This window comes from Mytilus californianus, unplaced genomic scaffold (genome assembly GCF_021869535.1).
Source record: "Mytilus californianus isolate M0D057914Y unplaced genomic scaffold, xbMytCali1.0.p SCAF_2, whole genome shotgun sequence".
NCBI classification, from domain to species: domain Eukaryota; kingdom Metazoa; phylum Mollusca; class Bivalvia; order Mytilida; family Mytilidae; genus Mytilus; species Mytilus californianus.
This window is the reverse complement of record NW_026262668.1, coordinates 128,316,786-128,344,308: the sequence shown is the minus strand read 5'-3', so window position 1 is coordinate 128,344,308 and position 27,523 is coordinate 128,316,786. Positions and strand designations below refer to the sequence as shown.

At 31.8% G+C, this 27,523-nt stretch overlaps 1 protein-coding gene across 50 annotated transcripts in view; it reads right to left on the bottom strand.

Moving 5' to 3' along the window:
* The window catches only part of LOC127730979 (neurogenic locus notch homolog protein 2-like), a 66,719-nt gene extending 39,261 nt beyond the window's left edge, over positions 1–27,458 (bottom strand). For 31 of the 50 annotated variants that reach the window (XM_052239621.1, XM_052239622.1, XM_052239638.1 and 28 more), the window contains exons 1-15: positions 27,417–27,458; positions 24,534–24,707; positions 21,548–21,667; positions 20,859–20,951; positions 16,857–17,183; positions 15,481–15,732; positions 9,209–9,433; positions 7,088–7,312; positions 6,229–6,453; positions 5,226–5,450; positions 4,507–4,731; positions 3,504–3,728; positions 2,785–3,009; positions 1,782–2,006; positions 1,075–1,299 (exon numbers count right to left, since the gene is read on the bottom strand). In XM_052239621.1, the coding sequence (XP_052095581.1) occupies positions 1,075–1,299; positions 1,782–2,006; positions 2,785–3,009; positions 3,504–3,728; positions 4,507–4,731; positions 5,226–5,450; positions 6,229–6,453; positions 7,088–7,312; positions 9,209–9,433; positions 15,481–15,732; positions 16,857–17,183; positions 20,859–20,951; positions 21,548–21,667; positions 24,534–24,707 (2,991 nt within the window). In that variant the 5' untranslated portion in view covers positions 27,417–27,458. The remainder of the gene's footprint in view (positions 1–1,074; positions 1,300–1,781; positions 2,007–2,784; positions 3,010–3,503; positions 3,729–4,506; positions 4,732–5,225; positions 5,451–6,228; positions 6,454–7,087; positions 7,313–9,208; positions 9,434–15,480; positions 15,733–16,856; positions 17,184–20,858; positions 20,952–21,547; positions 21,668–24,533; positions 24,708–27,416) is intronic. The other 19 variants (XM_052239626.1, XM_052239633.1, XM_052239630.1 and 16 more) reach the window with 19 other exon arrangements.
* Between the last annotated feature and the right edge of the window lie 65 nt (positions 27,459–27,523).

The window sequence follows — 27,523 nt, the reverse complement described above, 5'->3', positions numbered from 1 at the left end:
GCTTTTATTTTTGCAAAATTGGAACAGTCATATTTTTGGTATCATCAAAAACATGGCAATAATATCTGAATTTATAATAGTAGGAATCAAATAAATGGGGAATGTGTCTATGGGACACAGATGATGCCCCTGCTTACTATCATATAAAGGTATAAAGGGACATAACTGAAGAATGGTAAAAGTGACACTACCCAAATTTGTCCTTGATGTGAGTTTTGTGGTAATAAGTATTTTGTATAAGTTTCATAACATTTGATTGAGGCAAGCTTGAGTGAGACAACGGAAACGAAAAATTCAGCAATTTTTCCATTTGTAAAGAGGCATAACTCTAGAACAGTAATAGTGACACCACCAAAATTCAAACTTGATGTGTATTTTGTGGTAATTAGCATTGTGTGCAAGTTTCATAACATTTGGTTGAGGTTAACTGAAGTAAGAGAACGGAAACAAAAAATTCAGCATTTTTTCCATTTGTAAAGGGGCATAACTCTAGAACGTTTAAAGGGACGCCACCAAAATTCAAACTTGATCTGTTTTGTGGTAATAAGCATTGTGTATAAGTTTCGTAAAATTTGGTTGAGGCAAACTTAAGTTAGAGAACGGAAACCAACTTTGGGACGGAGGGACGGACAAGGGTAAAACTTAATGCCCCCTACGCTATGGCGGGGCATAAAAAGGTGTTATTGTGAATTGAAGTATAATCAGTATATTCAGAACATTTAATTTAATCAATACTATTTCAAACTAATGTAGGTTTACAGGAAATAATATGAAAGCTTTTAACAAGAAAAGTAATTAAATTTTCAGTGATATCATCACATTGCAATAGAAAATGCTACAAGCAGACATTATCAAGGAGACTTATTGCAATGCAGACAGATTTCTATGACAATCCATGCAATTGAAGTCCTGTTAAAAGGCAAATCAGAAAATCAATAAACAGTTCAACTATATGTTATCACATAACAATATGAAATGCTAAGAGATATACTGCCATTTAGACAGATTATAGTGACTATCAGATCGAGTGAATAAATTTGTTAATGGAAAGTTATACAACATCTGTAACCATACCTTTGGGATTGGACAACAACCATATTGACCAGATGCTAGTTTACAACATGTCTGTCCTGTTTTACATTCTGACTGACCATCAGGGCATTTCACACTTCCAACATTGGCAGGCACTTTTTCAAACCAGTCTATAACAGACATGTCTCCACGGTTACATTTTCCAGATGACACATCACAGGTAGTTCCCTCAGGACAACAATGTTTACCATCAGTACAACAGACAGCCTGTAAAGTGTAAACCTTTAATTAAACCTTCCAAATTGCAGATTCATTACATGAATAAATGCAACTAATTTTACCCCAAAATATATATTTCTCTTTCAAATAAAAGTGAAGCTGGTAATATTTGAGTATTGATACAAAATGTTTTTAGTTTACAAGAAATTCAAAGAGGTATAATAGTGACATGTAGCATTGCTATTTTAAATGAAAAATAATAGAAATTTCAATGATATGTCTCCACATCATGCAAATAGCAATATGATATGCTGCATTCAGACTTATTGCCGAGCTCTCAAATTTTGTAACAATCAGTGTTTTGTTAGTTGATCTGTTCAAAAACAAACGAGAAAAGTAATTAACAGTTCAATTATATACCTTCACAGAGGAATATGAAATATTAAGAGGAGACCTATTGCCATTCAGACAGATTTTTGCGAATATCAGATCGAGTGAATTGATTTGGAAACACAAAAAAAAATCCATACCTTTGGGATTGGACAACAACCATATTGACCAGATGCTAGTTTACAACAGGTCTGTCCTGTTTTACATTCTGACCGACCATCAGGGCATTTCACACTTCCAACATTGGCAGGCACTTTTTCAAACCAGTCTATAACAGACATGTCTCCTCGGTTACATTTTCCAGATGACACATCACAGGTAGTTCCCTCAGGACAACAATGTTTACCATCAGTACAACAGACAGCCTGTAAAGTGTAAGCCTATTAGAAACCTTACAATTTGCACATTTATAACATGAAGATATACAGCTAATTCTATCCTAATGTTTATTTTTCTCTTTCAGGTAAAACTGACCTAGAAAAAGTTAACTATTGATACAGTAAAAGTTTTAATTTACTCTAAATTCAGAAATTAATGCATGCATTTATTATTCAATTCCTTGCCATCAACCAATAATGTGAAATCTTATTAATGCCATTGCAAAAACTTTATAAGGGTAAATCACGTTTGAATCTGAAATAATGAAAGGAAGTTTTTATTATTGCAAAACTGGTACTGTCATAATTTTGGTATTATCAAAAACATTGCAATAATATCTGAATTTATAATAGTAGGAATCAAAAAAGGTGTTATTGTGAATTGAAGTATAATCAGTATATTTAGAACATTTAATTTAATCAATACTATTTCAAACTAATGTAGGTTTACAGGAGATAACGCGAAAGCTTTTAACAAGAAAAGTAATAACATTTTCAGTGATAACATCACATTGCAATATGAAGTGCTACAAGCAGACTTTATTAAGGAAACTTATTGCCATTCAGATAGATTTCTATGACAATCCATGCAATTGAAGCCCTGTTAAAAGGCAAATCAGAAAATCAATAAACAGTTCAACTATATGTTATCACATAACAATATGAAATGCTAAGAGATATACTGCCATTCAGACAGATTAAAGTGACTATCAGAATGAGTGAATAAATTTGTAAATGGAAAGTTATACAACATCTGTAACCATACCTTTGGGATTGGACAACAACCATATTGACCAGATGCTAGTTTACAACAGGTCTGTCCTGTTTTACATTCTGACTGACCATCAGGGCATTTCACACTTCCAACATTGGCAGGCACTTTTTCAAACCAGTCTATAACAGACATGTCTCCACGGTTACATTTTCCAGATGACACATCACAGGTAGTTCCCTCAGGACAACAATGTTTACCATCAGTACAACAGACAGCCTGTAAAGTGTAAACCTTTAAGTAAACCTTCCAAATTGCAGATTCATTACATGAATAAATACAACTTATTCTACCCCAAAATATATATTTCTCTTTCAAATAAAAGTGAAGCTGGTAATATTTGAGTATTGATACAAAATGTTTTTAGTTTACAAGAAATTCAAAGAGGTATAATAGTGAAATGTAGCATTGCTATTTTAAATGAGAAATAATAGAAATTTCAATGATATGTCTCCACATCATGCACATAGCAATATGATATGCTGAATGGAGACTTATTGACAAGCTCTCAAATTTTGTAACAATCAGTGTTTTGTTAAAGAACTGTTCAAAAACAAACGAGAAAAGTAATTAACAGTTCAATTATATACCTTCACAAAGGAATATGAAATATTAAGAGGAGACTTATTGCCATTCAGACAAATTTTTGGGAATATCAGATCAACTGAATTGATTTGGAAACAAGAAAAAAAATACACCATCTGTATCCATACCTTTGGGATTGGACAACAACCATATTGACCAGATGCTAGTTTACAACAGGTCTGTCCTGTTTTACATTCTGACCGACCATCAGGGCATTTCACACTTCCAACATTGGCAGGCACTTTTTCAAACCAGTCTATAACAGACATGTCTCCTCGGTTACATTTTCCAGATGACACATCACAGGTAGTTCCCTCAGGACAACAATGTTTACCATCAGTACAACAGACAGCCTGTAAAGTGTAAGCCTATTAGAAACCTTACAATTTGCACATTTATAACATGAAGATATACAGCTAATTCTATCCTAATGTTTATTTTTCTCTTTCAGGTAAAACTGACCTAGAAAAAGTTAACTATTGATACAGTAAAAGTTTTAATTTACTCTAAATTCAGAAATTAATGCATGCATTTATTATTCAATTCCTTGCCATCAACCAATAATGTGAAATCTTATTAATGCCATTGCAAAAACTTTATAAGGGTAAATCACGTTTGAATCTGAAATAATGAAAGGAAGTTTTTATTATTGCAAAACTGGTACTGTCATAATTTTGGTATTATCAAAAACATTGCAATAATATCTGAATTTATAATAGTAGGAATCAAAAAAGGTGTTATTGTGAATTGAAGTATAATCAGTATATTTAGAACATTTAATTTAATCAATACTATTTCAAACTAATGTAGGTTTACAGGAGATAACGCGAAAGCTTTTAACAAGAAAAGTAATAACATTTTCAGTGATAACATCACATTGCAATATGAAGTGCTACAAGCAGACTTTATTAAGGAAACTTATTGCCATTCAGATAGATTTCTATGACAATCCATGCAATTGAAGCCCTGTTAAAAGGCAAATCAGAAAATCAATAAACAGTTCAACTATATGTTATCACATAACAATATGAAATGCTAAGAGATATACTGCCATTCAGACAGATTAAAGTGACTATCAGAATGAGTGAATAAATTTGTAAATGGAAAGTTATACAACATCTGTAACCATACCTTTGGGATTGGACAACAACCATATTGACCAGATGCTAGTTTACAACAGGTCTGTCCTGTTTTACATTCTGACTGACCATCAGGGCATTTCACACTTCCAACATTGGCAGGCACTTTTTCAAACCAGTCTATAACAGACATGTCTCCACGGTTACATTTTCCAGATGACACATCACAGGTAGTTCCCTCAGGACAACAATGTTTACCATCAGTACAACAGACAGCCTGTAAAGTGTAAACCTTTAAGTAAACCTTCCAAATTGCAGATTCATTACATGAATAAATACAACTTATTCTACCCCAAAATATATATTTCTCTTTCAAATAAAAGTGAAGCTGGTAATATTTGAGTATTGATACAAAATGTTTTTAGTTTACAAGAAATTCAAAGAGGTATAATAGTGAAATGTAGCATTGCTATTTTAAATGAGAAATAATAGAAATTTCAATGATATGTCTCCACATCATGCACATAGCAATATGATATGCTGAATGGAGACTTATTGACAAGCTCTCAAATTTTGTAACAATCAGTGTTTTGTTAAAGAACTGTTCAAAAACAAACGAGAAAAGTAATTAACAGTTCAATTATATACCTTCACAAAGGAATATGAAATATTAAGAGGAGACTTATTGCCATTCAGACAAATTTTTGGGAATATCAGATCAACTGAATTGATTTGGAAACAAGAAAAAAAATACACCATCTGTATCCATACCTTTGGGATTGGACAACAACCATATTGACCAGATGCTAGTTTACAACAGGTCTGTCCTGTTTTACATTCTGACCGACCATCAGGGCATTTCACACTTCCAACATTGGCAGGCACTTTTTCAAACCAGTCTATAACAGACATGTCTCCTCGGTTACATTTTCCAGATGACACATCACAGGTAGTTCCCTCAGGACAACAATGTTTACCATCAGTACAACAGACAGCCTGTAAAGTGTAAGCCTATTAGAAACCTTACAATTTGCACATTTATAACATGAAGATATACAGCTAATTCTATCCTAATGTTTATTTTTCTCTTTCAGGTAAAACTGACCTAGAAAAAGTTAACTATTGATACAGTAAAAGTTTTAATTTACTCTAAATTCAGAAATTAATGCATGCATTTATTATTCAATTCCTTGCCATCAACCAATAATGTGAAATCTTATTATTGCCATTGCAAAAACTTTATAAGGGTAAATCACGTTTGAATCTGAAATTATGAATAGAAGTTTTTATTATTGCAAAACTGGTACTATCATAATTTTGGTATTATCAAAAACATTGCAATAATATCAGAATTTATAATAGTAGGAATCAAAAAAGGTGTTATTGTGAATTGAAGTATAATCAGTATATTTAAAACATTTAATTTAATCAATACTATTTCAAACTAATGTAGGTTTACAGGAGACAACGTGAAAGCTTTTAACAAGAAATGTAATAAAATTTTCAGTGATATCATCACATTGCAATAGGACGTGCTACAAGCAGACTTTGTTAAGGAGACTTATTGCCATTCAGATAGATTTTTATGACAATCCATGCAATTGAAGCCCTGTTAAAAGGCAAATCAGAAAATCAATAAACAGTTCAACTATATGTTATCACATAACAATATGAAATGCTAAGAGATATACTGCCATTCAGACAGATTAAAGTGACTATCAGAATGAGTGAATAAATTTGTTAATGGAAAGTTATACAACATCTGTAACCATACCTTTGGGATTGGACAACAACCATATTGACCAGATGCTAGTTTACAACAGGTCTGTCCTGTTTTACATTCTGACCGACCATCAGGGCATTTCACACTTCCAACATTGGCAGGCACTTTTTCAAACCAGTCTATAACAGACATGTCTCCTCGGTTACATTTTCCAGATGACACATCACAGGTAGTTCCCTCAGGACAACAATGTTTACCATCAGTACAACAGACAGCCTGTAAAGTGTAAACCTATTAGAAAACCCTCCAATTTGCAGATTCATAACATGAATAAATACAGCCAATTCTACCACAAAGTATATGGTTCTCTTTCAAATAATAGTGTAGCTTGTCATATGTGAGCATTGATACAAGATATTTTTTTGTTTACTGGGCATCGAAAGAGGTATAATTGTGAAATGTTGCATTGCTATTAATGAGAAAATAATAGAAATTTCAATGATATGTCTACACATCATGCACTTAGCAATATGATATGCTGCAAGTAGAATTATTGCCAAGCTGACAGAGTATTGTAACAATCAGTGCTTTTTAAAGTACTGTTCAAAAACAAACCAAAAAAGTAATAAAAGTTTCAGTGATATATCATCACATTGCAATAGGAAATACTACAAGTAGACTTTAGTAAGGAGACTTATTGACATTCAGACGGATTTCTATGACATTTCGTGCAATTGAAGTACTGTTAAAAGGCAAACCAGAAAATCAATAAACAGTTCAACTTTATGTTATCACATAACAATATGAAATGCTGAGAGGAGACTTATTGCCATTCAGACAGATTTTTGGGAATATCAGATCAAGTGAATTGATTTTGAAACAGAAAAAAATACACCATCTGTATCCATACCTTTGGGATTGGACAACAACCATATTGACCAGATGCTAGTTTACAACAGGTCTGTCCTGTTTTACATTCTGACCGACCATCAGGACATTTCACACTTCCAACATTGGCAGGCACTTTTTCAAACCAGTCTATTACAGTCATGTCTCCACGGTTACATTTTCCAGATGACACATCACAGGTAGTTCCCTCAGGACAACAATGTTTACCATCAGTACAACAAACAGCCTGTAAAGTATAAGTCTATTAGAAATCTTTCCAATTTGCACATTTATAACATGAAGATATACAGCTAATTCTATTCTTATGTTTATTTTTCTCTTTCAAGTAAAACTGAGGTTGAAAAAGGCAACTATTGATACAAAAATTTTTATGGTTTACTGTAAATTCAGAAATTAATGCATGCATTTATTATTCAATTCCTTGCCATCAGGCAATAATGCGAAATCTTATTAACGCCATTGCAAAAACTTTATAAAGGAAAATAACTTCTGAAATTATGAACGGGAGTTTTTATTATTGCAAAACTGGTACTGTCATATTTTTCTTATTATAAAAAAAAACATTGCAATAATTTCTGAATTTTCAGTACAAGGAATCAATAAAGACCTGCACCATGAGGGCATGATACCCCTGGCACATCATATTAGAAATTTATAAAACCCTAAAGGGAGGTTATTTTAATACATATAAACCAGTCACCAAAGTTTCATTAAAACTGCTCTATTCACTTTTGATTTATTGTCTGAAAACTTGAAAATCACCCCTTTATATTTATGAATAAAATCCCATAACTCGGAAACGTAAAATCTTAAATTTATAAAAATATAAATGGAGCTTACATCAATAGATATAAACAATTCACCAAAGTTTGAAGAAAACTGCTCAAAGCATTTTTGAGTTATTGTCCAATAACTGGAACATCCCTCTTTTTTGAATGAAAAAACCCCATAACTCGGAAACTTATAATCTATTATTCATAAAAATCTAAAGGGAGCTCACATCAATAGATATTAACAATTCACCAAAGTTTCTTGCAAATTGGTGAAAGCGTTTTTGAGTTATTGTCCGAAAACTGGAAAATCCCCCTTTTTTAATGAAAAAACCCCATAACTCGGAAACTAAAAATCTAAAATTCATAAAAATCTACAGGGAGCTCACATCAATAGATATAAACAATTCACCAAAGTCTATTGCAAATTGGTGAAGCATTTTTGAGTTATTGTCCAAAAACTGGAAAATCCCCCTTTTTTAATGAAAAAAAAAAACCTTTACTCAGAAACGTTAAATCTAAAATCTATGAAAATCGAAAGGGAGCTCACGTCAATAGATATAAACAATTCATCAAAGTTTCATGCAAATTGGATAAAAAGGTTTTGAGTTATTGTACAAAAACTGGAACATCTCTCTTTTTTAATGAATAAACCCCATAACTCAGAAACGTAAAATCTAAAATTCATATAAAATCAAAATGGAACTCACATCAATAGATATAAACAATTCACCAAAGTTTCTTGCAAATTGGTGAAAGTGCTTTTGAGTTATTGTCTGAAAACTGGAAAATCCCCCTTTTTTAATGAAAAAAAACCGATAACTTGGAAACGTAAAATCTAAAATTTATAAAAATCGAAAGGAAGCTCACGTCAATAGATATAAACAATTCATTAAAGTTTCATGCAAATTGGTTTAAGGGTTTTTGAGTTATTGTCTGACATTTGGACGACAGATGGACGGACAGACGGACGGACAACGATATTCCTCTAAAATGGCATATAAGAAAGTTCTTATTATTAAATGTAGTATAATCAGTATATTAAGAACATTTAATTTAATCAATAACATTTCAAACTAATGTAGGTTTTTGCATGAGGTAGCTTAAAAGCTATTAACAATTAAGGAGACTTATTGCCATTCAGACAGATTTTTATGACAATCTGAGCAATTGAAGTACTCTTAAATGGCAAACCAGAAAAACAGTAAAAACAGTTCAAATATATGTTATCACATAGCAATATGAAATGCCGAGAGGAGACTGTTTGTGTTTTAGACAGATTAAAGTGACTATCAGATCAAGTGAAATACTTTTAATGGCAAAACACTGGTTTACTACATCCTTAAACATACCTTTGGTATTGGACAACAACCATATTGACCAGATGCTAGTTTACAACAGGTCTGTCCTGTTTTACATTCTGACTGACCATCAGGACATTTCACACTTGCAACATCGACAGGAACTTTTTTAAACCAGTCTATAACAGTCATGTCTCTACGGTTACATTTCCCAGATGACACATCACAGGTAGTTCCCTCAGGACAACAATGTCTACCATCAGTACAACAGACAGCCTGTAAAGTGGAAGCCTATTAAAAAACCTTTCCATTTTCCAGATCCATTACATGATTAAATACAGCTGATTCTATTTCAATGTTTATCTTTTCTTTTGCCATGTAATTTAGAAGCTGATAAATTGCAAGTAATGGTTATGAAAATAGTTTTAGTTTTCTTGGAAATAAAAGCAGAAGTATAACATTATCAAAACCTAAAATTTTGAATTGAGCAATACCTTTTTAAAAATGTATGTATATTTTGGATGAAATGATGGTTTAGTCAAAACCTTTTAACAAGAAAAGTAATAAAAATTTCAATGATATGTCATGACATGGCAATATGAAATGCTGAGAGGAGACATACATTGTATTGCCATTCGGATAGGTTCCAGTGACTATCAGACATGTCAGATATCATATTTGTCACAAAAAATATGATTTAAGTCTATGAGTAAATACTTGTCAATTATATGGTTTGAACATTTTAAGCAAATCAAACATCTCCCGTAGATTCACATTATAGTCAGACTGTGCTGCAGGGTGTGAGACCAGAGCTAGGTTGAATGGTAAATCCAAAACCGCCTATTACAGCATGGTTGTTGTTGAAATTTTTTTCTAACGTACAAATTAAAAATCTCAATCATATATGTTTCTGGACAGCCTGTTTGATTGCTTTTTTTGCATAAGATGTTGCAAAGTGTAGAAGCTATCATCCCCAACACAGAGTTATAATGAAAGAACCTTTAGTGAGCAAGATAACATAACTTATATGCAATATTTTCACCAGTTCCCCTCAAGAAAAAAGTAGGTCCCCCTTTTAAATTTATGTTATTATTCAACTCTTCAGAGGTTTTGATGAGTGGAAATCTTCATATAAATTTGAAGAGGATTTGACAAAAAATGAGAATTCTATTTTTGGGATAAGAATAAAAATGGAATATCTTTACAAGTCTCCCTTCCAAACTATGGTCCCTCATTTCATTTTTTCTCAATTATCCATATCTTTAAAGGTTTTTATGAGTGAGAAGCCTTATCCAAATTTGAAGAGGATCTGACTTAAAATAAAGGCACTATCCTAGCAACAAGTAATTATATCAGATATACAAGTCCCCTTCCTCATAACTTTTGCATGAAGAATTTTGGAATATTTTTGAATTTATTATTAAGTTTGGTTGAAAAGTCTGGATTGATAGTTTCTGCTTTGTTCCAGTAACCAAACACTTTGTTTTATTTGCATTAATGAACATGTTATTCATTTTGCACCACTCTTCAACCCTGTATAAATCTTCTTGAACATCATCATGTATATTTATATTTTCTATGTTTTTCCCTGATTTATGAAGAGTGGTGTCATCAGCATATAGGTCTGTTTCACAGTTTTCAATGCATAAGGGAAGGTCGTTTATAAATAACACAAACAATAGAGGACCAAGTATAGAACTTTGGGGGACACACATTTTACATGTTGTTGTTCAGAATAAACATTACAAATGTTTAACTGCTGTGTTCTGTTATTCAGGTATGACTTGAAAAAACTAACAGTAGCCTCACTTAATCCATAAATTACAAGCTTTAAACAAAGAATGTCATGATCTAACAAATCAAAAGCTTTTTTAAAGTCTGATAATTATTTACCAGTAAAAATTATTTGAAATCATTCAATATTGGTATACATTTAATATACAAACTTGTTTAGCATTAATTAAATATTTCTTTTTTTTTTATTGAAAATCATAAACAGACATTAAAATGATATTGCAGAATTACATTAAATGTGAGGAATAATGATGCACAGCTACTAACAGCTTTGTCTGCATAAATAATAGTGCCAATATTTCTTCTTTTTATGAAATAAATCATGTAATGATATTAGAAATCATTGTACTTGGTAACTCAAGACAGTCTGTACTCAGGCATGGGATAATCGTAATCAGTAATCTTAATCAGCTGTAATCGATTACATTTTGCAATGTAATCCCATGTCATCAGTAATCATGCAATTTCTGATTACAAGCAATCGTAATGTAATCGATTACAGTGTGAAAAACAGGTGTAATCATGATTACTTTTTGATTACTTTAAGATTATATTCATATGATTACTTGCTGATTACAATTTTGTATATGAAAATAGTTTTTGATAGACAATATAAAAATAAGATGTGAAGCATGAATGAAAAATTAAGGATCATTGTTCATTGTGATTAATCATATTATCTATGTAACAAGCTAAGTATAACCAAGTTGGGCATGTAGAGTGAAAATGTGTGATTTTTTTTGTAAACAATTTACTAAAGGAATTTACCTTTCCAAATATTTCATTGTGATATTGAGTTCCTATGATACAAGAATATGCTTTGAAAGCATTTTGTGTTCCTTGATGAAACACTTCTGATATTAACTCCAATTTAAGTTTTCACAATATTTTGGTATAACTACATCATTGTACATGGAAATTCAATAGCATAAAAGATTAGTTCCAGTTTGACTTTGACGGTCGACATAAATGAGCCCACTTAATTAATAATGGAGTTTAGAACCAAATTTTATTTTTTTATAATTTGTATAAATTTTGTTTTCCAAAAATATTTTGATATGTGCTTTCTAATTATATCAAGTATTGAAATTTTTCAAACAATTATATACATAATGAAAATAAACTACTTATACTTTATTAATATTGCAGTTAAGACAATTAAATTTTAATACCCAAGCTCACCTATTGTTTGTCCAAAAAATGGAAATAGTGATAAACACCTGTAAAAAACATATGGATGTGTCAATTATATCCCCACAGACAATAAAACTATACCTAATTGATTTTTCATTATTTGTTCTGGTTTTTTGCTAAATTTTTGCTAAAATTTTTAGATAAACCATGTTTTATCATTTACACAGAAAAGGACATTTGTCTATGCTATCAAACTTTACTCATGTTACACTGCTCCTAGTCGTCTGAATTCTTAATAAGATGAATAAATTAAGGATATAAACAAAAAAATTTCACCAAAATTAACTTTTTCGTGAGGATAAAAAGTTTATAAGAAATTCTTTAATATTACAATATACAGTGTAATCATAAGTAATTCAAAGTAATCATGATTACTTTAAAGAAAAGTAATCTAATGTAAAGGTATACATTTGAATTTAGGTGTAATTGTAATGTAATCGATTACATTTTAAAGTAATCAACCCCATCCCTGCCTGTACTAGAAATATATTCAATAGTATAAAGAGTTGCTTCTTGTTTATTATTGAATTGAAATCATGCACCATATCAGTAGACTTTATAACTCAGAATGGATTGTTAAACAAAAAAGTGAGAAATATTTGTATACATTTATTTAAATACTGGTCTTCATTCATAAAATGGGTAAATTGTTTTTTTAATTAAAAATCATGTACAGGAAATACAATGTAATATAAGTGTTAACTCGGGATAAACTGTATTACTTCACATTTGAGCAATATTAGAATATGCTATTCCTATTTTTGTTGGAATTAATAAAAAGTGCCTATATTTCTTTTTTAATTAAAAATCATTAACACTTATGTTCTACTTTGCTTGCTCATATGAACATTAAATTGTCTTATGAATGCGTAAATAAAACAAAAAGCAACTTGGGATGAGAAATCGCATTGATCGGTTTTGAATGGCACAAAATCGAAAGATTTATAAGTGAGATAACCAAATTACTCCATGCATGTGAAAATATAAAAAAAAAAACGCAATTTAAGAAATGAATGCATTGAAATTTAATAACCTTGGTATCTATAGATGAGGTAACTTGGGATGGATTGCAATACATATAAATTTGCACATTTAATAAAATTGTGTCTGCATAAGAAAATAGTGCCAATATTTCTTCTTTTTATTGAAATTAATGTACCAGTCTTGGAAATCTGTAGACTTAATAACTAAGGATTGATTGTATTATATAAACGTCAGCAAAATTGGCATACTGTTAACAAATAAAACTGTTATCACAGAGATATGTCCCGCCTTTTTGTAATTTTGATAATGCAAATGTTGAAATTAAAATAGCAATACTTTAACATGTAAGTTATGCAAATATTCAAAGTCGATGAACCATGACTGAAGGTACATGGCTAAACAATCTCCATGGAATGAGATGTGCCAATGCTAATACAACTGCATACCAAATACCATTAACTTATTATAAGTCGTTCCCTTTAAACAAACCTAAACACAAACATTAACTTGTAAACTATGTAAAAGTTTCAAAGTCAATGAACCATGATCAGGGGTGGGGCTATATAATCTCCATGGAAACGATACTTGCAAATGCCAATAAATTTTCATACCAAATATCATTGACTTAACATTAGCAGTTCATCTTAAACTGATCTAATCAAAAACTAAAACATGTAAACTAAGCAAAAGTTTACATGTATTAGCAGTTCATCTTAAACTGATCTAATCAAAAACTAATACATGTAAACTAAGCAAAAGTTTCAAAGTAAATAGACCATGACTGAGGGGGCGGGGCCAAATATTCTCCATGAAAATGAGATCTGCTAATGCTTATACAACTGAACACCAATTAACATTGGCCTACCACTAATGGTTCCCCTTGAACTGACCTAATCACAAACTAATACATGTTAACTTAGCAAAATTTTCAAAGTCTATAGACCATGACTAAGGGCGGAGCCAAATAATCTCCATGGAAATGAGATATGCCAATGCTAATACAACAACATACAAAATATCATTGATCTACCACTAGTGGTTCCCCATAATTGACCTAATCACAAACTAATGCATATAAACTATGAAAAGTTTCAAAGTCAATAGACCTAGACTGAGGAGGCGGGGCCAAATAATCTCCATGGTAATGAGATGTGCCAATGCTAATACAACTGCATACCAAATATCATTGACCTACCACTAGTGGTTCACCATGAACTAGACCTAATCACAAACTAATACATTGTTGACGCCGCCGACGCCGGAAACAGCATACCTATGTCTCGCTTTTCGACTCCGTCAAGGCGAGACAAAAATTGCCAATAGTGCTAAAAGTGATATTAAACACCACAATATTCAATCAATAAATTCAAGACCAGTATATATAACAATAAAAAAAAAACAGCACTGAATGAATTATCTGTCGACCTGAAATTTAGGTTTGGGCTAGAAAACTGGGAACAAAGCAATCTTAAAATGCTGTCCCATCATATATAAATTCATATCTTCCAACACATTAATTACCCTAATGTATGTCACGGAATTGTTTTAACAATGCATTGTGAAATAATCATTTGTTTTTTTTTTTGAAAGTTATTCACTCAATACCAAAAAAAATACAATTACATGTATATTCATATACAGATTTCTTGCATTTCATGCATATTAAAATGAATGAAATTATCCTTTATGTCAACCCAAAAATAGCCATGTATAGTATGAAAAGTTCTAAACATCATGGCCAGTCACAAGCTGACCTGTTCACAGGTCTGGTCTGTTTAAAATTCAGGACCATCTTCCTAATCCCTCATTATTCAAAAGAATTCTAGGGAAAACAATAGTTTGGTGCAGATTTAATTGGGGAATGGTCATAGACAGACCTGTCCTTAAGACAAGTCAAGACGACTGGTCTGGTCTTGACTGAAGCAGAAATGTCCATAGGATTGCAGCAGTTCTAAAAGAATGTATGAAGGTCTGGTCTTCCACCAATTAAATCAACTTGCTTGACTGCTCAACTCAACTTTGCTTAATAATAAGAATATGGCAATTCCCAGATAATCACTGATTTAATTAATTAAATGCCAAGAGTAAAATAACATGCCATATCTAAAACTAATTAGCAAGTAATTATATGACATACGTAATCATGGTAATGCAGATAAAACATTTGAGGTGGCAATTAAGATTTACCAGTCTACATATTTTACTTCAATATTCCCTTTAAATTATTCTTTCCAATTTTGTAAAATAGGAAAACTGACAAAATGTAAACTTGATATTTTATCAAGGGAACAATATTAAAGTTTTCTAGATTTCTGCATCTTTTGGACTTAACATTTTAAATGTAATCCTACCTTAGGTATAGGACAGCAACCATACTGACCGGATGCTAGTTTACAACATGTCTGACCTGTTTTACATTCTGACCCACCATCAGGACATATAACATTACCATCTGTAGTCATGTCTTTCTTGACTAACGGATGTGGAGGAAGGGTTTTAAACCAATGTATTCTTTGCGCTCGTTTACCAACACATTGTTGCTGTATGACATCACAAATATAACCTTGTGGGCAGCAGTGGACATGATCACTACAGCACTTAGCCTAATATAAACATCAACTGTTACAGCATGCTGTATTAACATCAATCTGATTAAAAAACAGATCATGTGTGCATGCATGCTTACAAGGATCTGAGAACACTCCTTTCTATTTTCTTTTCTGGTAGGTAATTATATCATCAGCCAATGAAATTTCAGTCTTCAAATTTTTGAAGGTGTCTATCATAATGACAAATCCAGGGGATCCCTAAAGGTCTTTAAAACAGAAAGTAGATCCTTGTAAAAGTAGAGCTGACACAGAATCTGCATTTGAATTAGATTGTATTCGCAATTTCATTCATGCTACCAGACACACTTATAGAGGCCTTTGAACTTTCAAGTAGATTTCAAAAAGTATCATCATGAACTGTGCAAAGAGACATAATTGTGAGCAATGCACAATTCATTTAATTTACAAAATACAGTTAAAAAGATAAAATACTTGTTCATGTTTCAAACTGTAGGTTGTAATTTGAAAACAATAGGAAATTAAAAATGCAATGACTTAACAATATCAGTATAATTATAACCCCAAACAAAAAGTATATTAAGCCAAATAAAATTTTTTCAAAGAATTGTTTGGTTTATATACAATCTTACCATACCAATACCTATGTATATGTTTCTATATTTGTAAAATTCGAAAAAAAATACCAAATCTCTATTGTATAAAAGAGGCAAAGAATACCAAAGGGATATTCAACCTCATAAGCTGATGATAAACTGATAATGCCATGGCAACAAAAAAATAGAAAAACAACCAAAAATAAACGACATAGAAAACTAAAGACTGAGCAACACAAGCACATAATTCTTCATTTTCATGCTTTAACCAAGCTATTCCTTTGCATCCAATTTTTGCTTTTTTTTTTATTTTGAACTGCTGTCTCCTTGACATACCACTTCTTATTTAATTCATACATGTAACAGTGGAGAAAGGAAGATCTTAGGACAAAATAATTATGGTTTAATATAATTCAAATTTTCAAATGTTGTTTTTTTACAAACAGAAACAAATTTGAGTGAAGTTATACTAATGTGAATGTATATTTGACAAATTATCATACCTTTGCTTTGTAAGGTCTATTGTTTTATTTACTTATAATTTATGTAAGAATTACCACTTACATCTGGTATTGGGCAGCAGCCATATTTCCCACCATCTAATGGACAACATGTTTGGCCATCAGAGCATTCTGATCTACCATCTGGACACATCACAGACTTCATTTTCAGTGCTTCAACTTTCTCAAACAAATCCATTACCAAGTTTCCACTCTTACATTTCCCTATGGACAAGTCACATGTGTCCCCTTCTGGACAGCAATGTATTTTGTCAGAGCAGCAAACAGCATTTGGCAATTGACAGCAAGCATATTCTCCATTTGACTTGTTACAGCAAGTTTGCCCGGTCTGGCATGCTGATTTTCCATCAGGACACATAACATTACCAATCTAGTAGTAGAAGTAGACAGTACTATTTCATCATTAAAAATAATTTGTGCTGCTCATGTAAGTACAAAGTAAATCTTTTTTTTCATCCTTCATTTAAACGTTTCATTGACAAATCTTTACTGAATATCTAACTCATTACAGACAATTTTATCTATTTTTGCAGTTTTGATATTTTTCTTATTTCATCACTCTCTGGACCAACAGAAATCTCTTTTATTAGAGGCAAAAGATGACCAGAAACTGCATATAATGGCATCTTCTACATGAGTGTTAAACAAGTTTGACTCCCCATTAGCGCCTTGCACGGTAGTTTTATTTTATTGCTGCTCATAACTCTTCATGTGGCATTTATCAGATCAATCCTGGTAAAATCCAGGAAAGGAGAATGAGACTACAACAATAACAAAACAAAAATATACATGTTTGCATCTAGGAAAGCCCATTCAATATTGACATTGGGTTCTCAAAAGAAGCAAGTAAGTTTTTGAAAATTCATAGAAGATTTGAAAGAAGCAACCTTGAAATGTGTTTAGAAGAGCCAATGGAAAAGGATTCAATCCATCTTCATTAAAGTCAGAAAAGGACAAAAATCCATCCATGCATACAAGATTATGATTGACATGAAACCAGTGGAAATAAGGGTAGAACTGAACTGCACAAGAAAGTTTCTGCTCACCAATCTTCTTTGTGTGGCATTTATCGGGTCACTCATGGTAAAATACAAGGACTGAGGAAAGGAAAGTTTGACTACAACAATGACAAAACAAAAATATCCATGACCTTTTTTAATGGATTTACTCGGCAAGGTTTAATGATTAATTTAAAAGTGATGATACCAACTTAAGAATTAGTAACTCTTTCTTCAATAACAACTTATTTAAAACGTTTCCACAACTACTGAGTAAGACTATAGAAATTCTGACACATATTTTGTTGAATGCAAATGCAACAGTATTTACTAATGGTATCATAAGAAATTCTTCAAAATTAAAAACATTTGCAACTGATCAGAATAATGTCAATCCCCCCTATTGTTGGGTGCTATGATACAGCACTTAGCAAGAAGGCCAAATAATTTAAACCACACATATTTTAACATTTTCCTAGCAGTGGAGACCAATTGCAAGTTACTTATAAAACTATATAAAAGTCATTAAGGCATGCCTGAGGGCAGTAGAGAACAATTAAAAATCACTTCAAACGGAAAAATGATTGACATAAAAGTAGTTGGAGATTGCCTGGGTGCTTGAAATAAGAATTCTCATTAATTTTACATTTCCAACAACCATAACTTTACCAAAATTCATGCAGCACCCACTTTCGAAATTAACTGACAAAATTGTGTAATGAATCATTTATTTTGATTTGACTGAAAAATACATAACTATAGGCAAAATCTGACTGATCCAAAACAGTGTCCAAGTATATCCTGTGTTGATGTAATGCACAATACATTGTAGATGGATTTTTATATATAGTAACTTTATTACATACTTATATCAATCATTGTCAAAAGGTTTTTGGAATTTATCAACTAGCCTAGAACCTGTATTTAACCATATGGTACTAACAGGTCTTAAACTACACTATAAAACTACAAAGTGCAAAGGATATGGGGTATTGTGTAACTGGTAATAAAATGTATAGTTCATGCATATCACTGACAAAATAAAGACAATATGGTTTATGAAGAACAGTGCTATGCAACATAAAAAGGAGAACCTGCCAACCTTCATAACTGAAGTTGATTTTGCTGGTATTTTTGTTTGTGTACCATTCTGACATTCTGGCGTTGCAGAGGAATTACAAGTGTAGCCATATGGGCAACATTCTAGTTTATCTGGACAACAGATAGCATCAGGGAGCTCACAACAGAAGTGACCAGACAAACCAATACAACAAGTTTGACCATCAGGACATTCTCCAGCATCACAATTACCTGTCAACTTATTGTTCTCAAACTGAAATATATACATTGGACTCAAACTGAAATATATACATTGGACACAAACTGAAATATATACCTTCAACTCAAGCTAAAATATGCATTTTGGACCCATACTGAAATATGTACATGACAGTAACACTAAAATATATATTACATTGCACAAACATTGAAATATATCTATAAGTCAAATAGAAATATATACATTCCCAATTGATAAGATGTTCCAGGGCTTATGTTTGCTATCATGAACACAGAAGCTTATTTGCATCAAAGGTTGGTAAAGTAGAAGTCATTTCTTTGAACGTTTTAAGGACAACTTATTAATTTGGTTGACTGTTGTACATCTGTGTCACAAAGAACAATGTATATGTTTTGATTGTTGCAGTCAAAATCCTGTCCTCTTAGTCTTGATTGTGACATCACCAAATATGACTTGTCATCAAATTTTACTTGAATGGAGGAACACAATTAGTGCCACTAGTGGTGCCAAAAGCTGCCTACCCTTCAGAAGCACTCAAGTTAACTCCCATTTTTGGGGTTTGTGTGCAATGTTTGTGAACTGTTGTTTGTCTTTCCATCATTTTTTATTTTTGACCATGCATGGTATTGTTTGTTTTCTTCACCTTTACAGATTCTGATTGACCTCTTGGTGCCTTCTTCCTCTTTTTGCATTCAAATTATAATATATATTTGACTCACTGAAGTATATATACTGAACTCACACTGTTATATATATACAGTACACTCTATTTTCTATACATAACAACTTTTCTTATAACTAGAAAGGTAAAAAGATTGTGCTTGATTACTTTGGAGGATGGCCCTTAATGTAGTTGGTTCAAAATTAAATGGTTTCATTTCACCAACCACAAACGGTGCCCTTCACAAATGTAATAAATCCTTTAAAAAAAAAATTCATTCAATTTTATCAGAACTGTTATTTTAAATATTTGACAAAAATATGAAGAATTTCCTATATCAATAAGAAGACTCAATTTTAATGAGCATTTCAGAACACAAAATTGCAGACAACCTTTGGTGGCTGTAGGCACAAGTTTATAGTTATTGCTGACTGCAGGGTAAAGATTTTCTATCTTTTTAATGTATGTTTATAATGTTTCAGTGTCTTTCTTCATACAGCAGTTTTTTACTGCTTACAAAAAATTGTTATTCACAAAATGGAAATAACACTTGTTTATGTTTACTTTATTTTGGATAGATTTTTTTGATGATTCATTCTATGCGCAATCTAAAATTCATCATTTACATTTTTCTGCAGTAAAAGCTGACTAAAAATACCTTCAATAATATTCGTGTGATTAAGTCAACTATGATTCCATGAATATAAAATGATCACAGGAAAATGCTTGACCTACAAATATATAGTTCAATAAATAAAATATATATCTTTTCCACAATTACCACAGTGTTTAATCATAGGCAGATCCAGGGGCTCCCTTTTGTGGGAAAAATTTGGTTGATTATATATAGAATAACTGAAGAATTGACTGTAGTGGGCCCCCCTTATGGCAGTCAGTGCCCCCCCCCCCCCCCCCCCCCACCCCCCCCACCCCACCCCACCCCCCTTATAAAAAGTTTTGGATCCGCCACTGTTAATAATCAATGAAGTAACTAACTTATTAAATATCTTGTCTTACACTTAATCTACTGACTATAATGATTAATTTAATTGTCTTGCCTCAAACTTATTGGTCTTATATACATACCTTTTGATCCAAAACTCTGGTAACATCAGCCTTTGCACTGATATCATTTACAATAATATGAGGTTTATTTGTTGATGCCAATTTAGTGATAACCTGCATAGAAAAGGGAGTATAAAGCTATAGACATGTATATCAAGATAATATATAAAGACAATTTCAGCATACAATATTTGTATAATAACATTAACAGTACCAATTTTACTGCACCAGATAGGCATTTCAACAATCAATGTCTCTTCAGTGATGCTAGAGGTCAAACTATTTGAAAATCAAACAACTATAATAAGTTTATATTTATTGCTAAGAGCTTATCAAATGTTGATGCCTGTAAGGACACTTATAATTTGATGGTGTTCATCACATAATGCCCTGTTCAACACATTTCATTTCTTGTATAGGTTAAAATATCACAAATGCTATATATAAAACTTGTCCTTTCAATGGAACATAACTTAAGATCTGGGCTTCCAAAACGGTGGTATTGTCTGGACTTGAGACAGTTAAATTATATTTTTTACTTGCTGTGCAGAGCCTGAAATGGACATATAATGTTGGTTTGCCATTTTACATAATTTTTAAAAAAATTGAAGTTAATGCGATCTTTTATACCCGAACTTTTGCCTTAAACAACCACACATTTCCCGTCTTAAAAGTGACATGATGAATAAGTACTATCAAGTTAAGATAACCTTTGCTTGAGATTTCTGTAACCATGGAAACACTTCATTTCCTCTCTGACAAGAAGCTGATGTTGTCAAGCATTTAGATCCAAATGGACAGCAATATTTTCCACCAGGGCAACAAACAGCCTGTAAAAAGATAGATAATTAGAAATACTCATTAAAGCACTGTTACTATACTTTTTCTGGTGGAACTTCTAATTAAGAAATAATTCTATCATGCCATGCTCTATGCTCATTTTAACATGGGTAGGCATTATATTTGTCAATATCCTTATAACAACCGTTAGCGAGGTGTAAAATGTTGACAAATATAATGCCTACCCATGTTAAAATGAGAATAGAGGATGGCATGATAGAATTATTTTGATTCTAATAGGAAAATTTTGAACTTTTGTTCTTCGAAGCGGACCTATAATACACACCCGAAAGGCAGCCATTTTGATTTTATGAAGCCAAAACGATATAGAAAATCAACCGTTTCAGGATAAAAAATGAACAGATACATTTAAACTTACTTTTAGAATGATTTTATTTAATTTCCTAGCAAGCAACACCAACACAAATGTCCATTTTGATCACCGGCGTTGTTCAACATCCAACTGACATTGCAATTTCAATTGTGATGTCAATCATGTGCAGTCCATGTTTTATTTGAATTAGAACATGGCTTTGTTTCCAAAGCAAAAGAAGAACGTCATATTAGAATACTTTACAATGATCATCTTTTTTTCAAGATGTAATGGTATCATTATTTTGTTTTTATTTGTTGTCACACTCAATTAAAGTACATTTATGAGATCAATGGATAAACTATGAGACTCTAATGTTTGGATTTAAGGATTTCAATTTGTATATTTGGTAAATTTACCTCAAAGATAACTTTAAATATTGTGAAAAACCAGAGGTGTAAAATTGTTACAACTGAATCATTTCTGGTCCTCATGTTACGAGTAATAGTCTCTTAATACTTTGAATAGGGGTCTTCCTATTTTATTGGAATTCATTGTTTAAACTTACTCTACCACTGCATATAAAAGTGAATCAAAAACATTTAAGTCCACTTTAAATTATAAGGCTCAACTGGAGTATAGTCAGAACAAGTAAGTTCATGGGCAAAAAAAGTCTGTAGAAAGTCTGTTAAGGAATACATTGTCTCGTGATCTGTCAATGTCAATGTGTCAATGAATACATCGCCTCGTGGTCTGTCAATGTATAAATAAATACATCCACTCATGGTCTGTCAGTGTCAATAAATACATCATCTCATGGTCTGCCAATGTCAATGTGACAATAAATACATACATGTAGCCTCATGGTCTGCCAATGTTAATGTTTCAATGAATACATCACCTCATGCAGTCATGGTCTGCCAATATCAATGTGTCAATGCATACATCCCCTCATGGTCTGTCAGTGTCAATGAATACATCACCTCATGGTCTGCCAATGTCAATGTGTCAATGAATACATTGGGGATTGCCTCATGGTCTATCAATGTGTCAATGAATACATCACCTCATGGTCTGCCAATGTCAACGTGTCAATGAATACATTGCCCCATTGTCTGTCAATATCAGTGTATCATTATTATACCTCTTGGTCTATCAATGTCAATGTGTCAATAATTATACCTCTTGGTCTGTCATTTTCAATGAGTCAATGATTATAGCTCTTGGCCTGTCAATGTCAATGTGTCACTAAATACATCGCCTCATGGTCTGCCAAAGTCAATGTGTCAATGATCGACAGGAATCATTTACATTGTAGTCTATAAATAATAATTTGAAAGAACAATACTTAAGACTGAATTACTAATAACAAATATGACAACACACTATTTGCTCTGTATAATACACTTAATCTGATGTTTACTATATAGTATGAGTATAGCATTGGGATCTGTTCATAGTTGAAGACCATACTGTGATCCTAAGACCTTAATTTTGGTTGTTGTACAGACAATGACAGACACTGTCTCAATATGGTGTTTATTCTATACCCCTATACACATGATACGTGAGTAGAGGGAAACAACTAGGGAGTGGATAATGAATTTAAAGTCTTCTACTGCAACTTGAAATTAGATATATCTTATTTATCACAGACCATCAATGGATCATAATTCAATGTAGACATTCTTAAGAGAGTGGTTGATGTTACCTTCCAAAATAAAGTTGTATAGGAGAATTATAAAGTCCCAAGTAAAAAGTAAAATAACAAAAATACCGAACTCCAAGGAAAATTCAAATCGGAAATTCCCTTATCAAATGGCAAAATCAAAAGCTCAAACACATCAAACAAATGGAAAACAACTGTCATATTCCTGACTTGGTACAGGCATTTCCTTATGTAGTCAATGGTGGATTAAACTTGGTTTTATAGATAGGTAAACTTAAACTTAGGGAAATGTAGGGAAAGACTAGTGTGAGCTTTAATGTCTCAAAAATACCTTGGTGGTTTCCAATGTCCTAAAGAAAAAGACAGAATAGGTTTAAATGCCTTAAAGGAATGTTCAAATTGATTTTAATATCTTAAAACAGTCGTTACTGGTTTATATCATTGAAAAGAAAGGCCTGGATGCATTTTAAAGTTTCCCCCAAAAAGCCTAAGGGATTTCATGTCCTAAATCAGACTAGATGTTGATTTTAATGTTATTCATATTTAGTATAATTCATAAACTTAATCCATAAAAAAAAACTAGTACTAATACCAATAAAAGATAAAGATTTGATATAGATAGATAGAAGCTATCATTATATACATATGACCTCATGACTTTTGACACTATCTGAAAATGTGACCGTCATCACATGTAATAATTATCTAAAATCAACTGTCCTGTAACATATACAGGTCATGTAGGAAAGAAGTCATGTCATGATAAATAACTGTCCAAAAATTATAACAAATTAAGTCAACAAAAAGTGTTTAAAAAAACAGGGTAGTAGGTACATATAATTTTAATAATGTATTAAATAACTAGGATAATTACATTTGGTGCTGGACAACATCCAAACTGCATATTAGGTAATGGACAGCAAGTATTTCCTGTGGGACACTCATGCTTTTTATCTGGACACACTACTGACTGAGCTAATCTTGGTACAAATAACAAATTATGTGCTGCTGTCACTGTTACAAGCAGGGACACAACAAGGAAATACATCTGTTAGAAATATAAAATAATTAATGTGGCTTTTATGATGAATCATACATGTATCAATCAAAGTACAATTCTCGACTTTTATAATTTAGCTAAAATACATGTATACAATTTAATGTTTATCTGTCTACATTTTACAAAATCAGTTTTGACATTTATAGTTTTGATAGTGATATAGGGTTGAGTCATATATTGCCCCCTGCTAATAACATATTCAATATACAATACTCTATAAAAAAATTTAATATGTACTTATGATTAAAGTTGTAATGGAACTCATTTTTGAACATGCAATGAGATGAGGAAATGGTCAGATATGTGTACCTTCATGAATGATAAATAAACATGTGCTTGCATTTCCTCAAACTCAAACTTCAAAGTTGAATATCCTCTAATCATATATAGCTATAAGAAGGGATTGTGTTCACTCTGCATTGTATATACAATACATACATTTATTCAATATGCTGTAATAGAAGAAATACAGTAAGGTCTTTCCCTTTTGGGAAAGGAAAGACCTTAGTTATAGTTCTCAACCACCTTAATAGTCACGATAGTCCTTGTTCAAAGAACATAGTCTTGTGTCTAATAGTGCTTATTGGTTTTAAAGGGGGTTCATACCCTGAACAACACTTGGCTATCTATATAACAGTCAATATCATTGTAATGTGGGTTATTCAATAAAATACAAGTGTTGTAACAGGGTTCTCACTAAGAAGAGTCCACAAGTCTTGATCTCATCAAAAACCAAATTCAGTCTGGACTCCTCATTTTCTGAACTGGTGCGCCAATGATGCATCAAGAATGTACAATTTTGCATCAGCTGAGCCCATATATATTTCCTCTACATTTGTATATGTAGCAAAGTTAAAAATCAATCTAAATTTGATGTTATTTGAATGCTCTTCTTGTCACTGAAACTTAAATAACATATTATAGCAATGACATACATGACATAGTATTTTTTCTCACTACTGGACTTGCCATGGCCAAAAACGATGAGTCTAGTCCCTGAACTTGCCTACAATAATTCTTAGTGAGAACCCTGGGTAATATGCCAAGACTTCTGGACAAACAAGAGCCCTCTGAGGAATTTTTATTCACAAATGTACATGTACAAATGTAGATAATTTAGAGAATCTATTATGAAAAGTACCTAGCTCCTAAAATGGGAAAAGAACTACATGTAATAGAAGAACAAAGGATATGGAGTATCCATCCATGACACAAAATCAGTACATGCACAGCAAAAAACACACAAAAAGTACAGGAACAGTCCTTCATTGCTGTTCTTCATCTCAAAAGTGACAGGGAGGCCTTCAACATGGATAAAAATAAAACTAATTACAAGTTTAAAACAGACCCTATCGACTGTTTGAGCAGACTTCTTTGCAAAATGATTCAGATAGACTTTGTACATGTGTTGTAAGAGTCCATATGAACGATACTAAAACCCCTGTCTTGCAGATTGTTACAGTAAAAGTAGAAGCTACATACAATTTTGTGTACATGTATGTTCATTATGACTTTATCAATTTGGTAAGTTCAATTTCTCAACTCTTTACAAGAGTCTTGGTATTACAAATACATGTACATATGTCTGTAACTTTTGTTATTTTGTTTATTCCGTAGATTTTGTTTGATCTTTTTTTGGTAAAGACCATTTCATCCTGGACTACACTCTTGCAGTACTACCAAGTTTTCATGAAGCAAATGCGTGAGATTTGGCCAAAATTGTAAAGATCAAAGAGAAAAAACAATAGATCAAAGGAAAATGCTGCCAAATATGCATGAAAATGCATGAGTCTCACGCTAATTGCGTGAGACTTGGCAGCCCTGCTCTTGATCAGTAATCTGTGTGCTAGCATTATTCTCTAAAACAGGTATTTTACTTTCAACATGTTCAACAGCAATTGTTTCTTTGAGTTGATATGAGTTTTAAATGTGTTTATCTGTCATTGTCTGTTATCATATATTATATAGAAAATAAGGAAATAAACATTGAGACAACTATAGTACTATCCACCAGAGATCAAATGACAAGGATGTGAAAAAATATAGGTCAATGTTTGGACTTCACAATGAGCAAAATCCATACACTATAGTCATTTACAATGTATTTATAAAAGGTTCCAGCATGACGAAATTTGAAAAGAATTAATTATTCAAATGGGAAAACCAACAGTCTGATCTATCATGTGTCTATAATTTATTTTGTATATATTCCCATAAGAATGCATTTTATGTTTAACATCTCATTATGTTTTTTGAACTTGTGGACCTTTTGAATACTAAAATGGGTAATTTATTTTATTGCTTTTTATAGCCCTGGTAGATTTGGAATCTATAATAATCGTATGCATAATCTATAATAATCGTATGCATAATCAAACATAGTATTTCATGTTTGTTTATTACATATTTGAACAAGGTATTATAAACCTTGTTATATGCAGAGACATATATGCACATATATCCATATATGTCTTATATACATCCTTGTTGTGTATCATCTGGGACTAGTATAATAGTCCCAGGTATCATGCATTTTCTAACCTTATTCTTCTTTTGTAATGCAATTATTGAATTAATCTATTAACATTAGATAATTATTAACTTTCTTTATAAATACCCTGACTTTAGAATGCAGTTGGTATTTGCATGCAAAAATATCCTTAGGTAAAATGTGAAGTGCACAGGTACAATATCTACCTTTTCAGTTCCCTGTATTTCCTACCAAACGAAGTCACATGAACAAAATCACGTGAAGAGATTAATTTTCATTTCGAATATTCTCTAGACTTTACAAAAATACAATA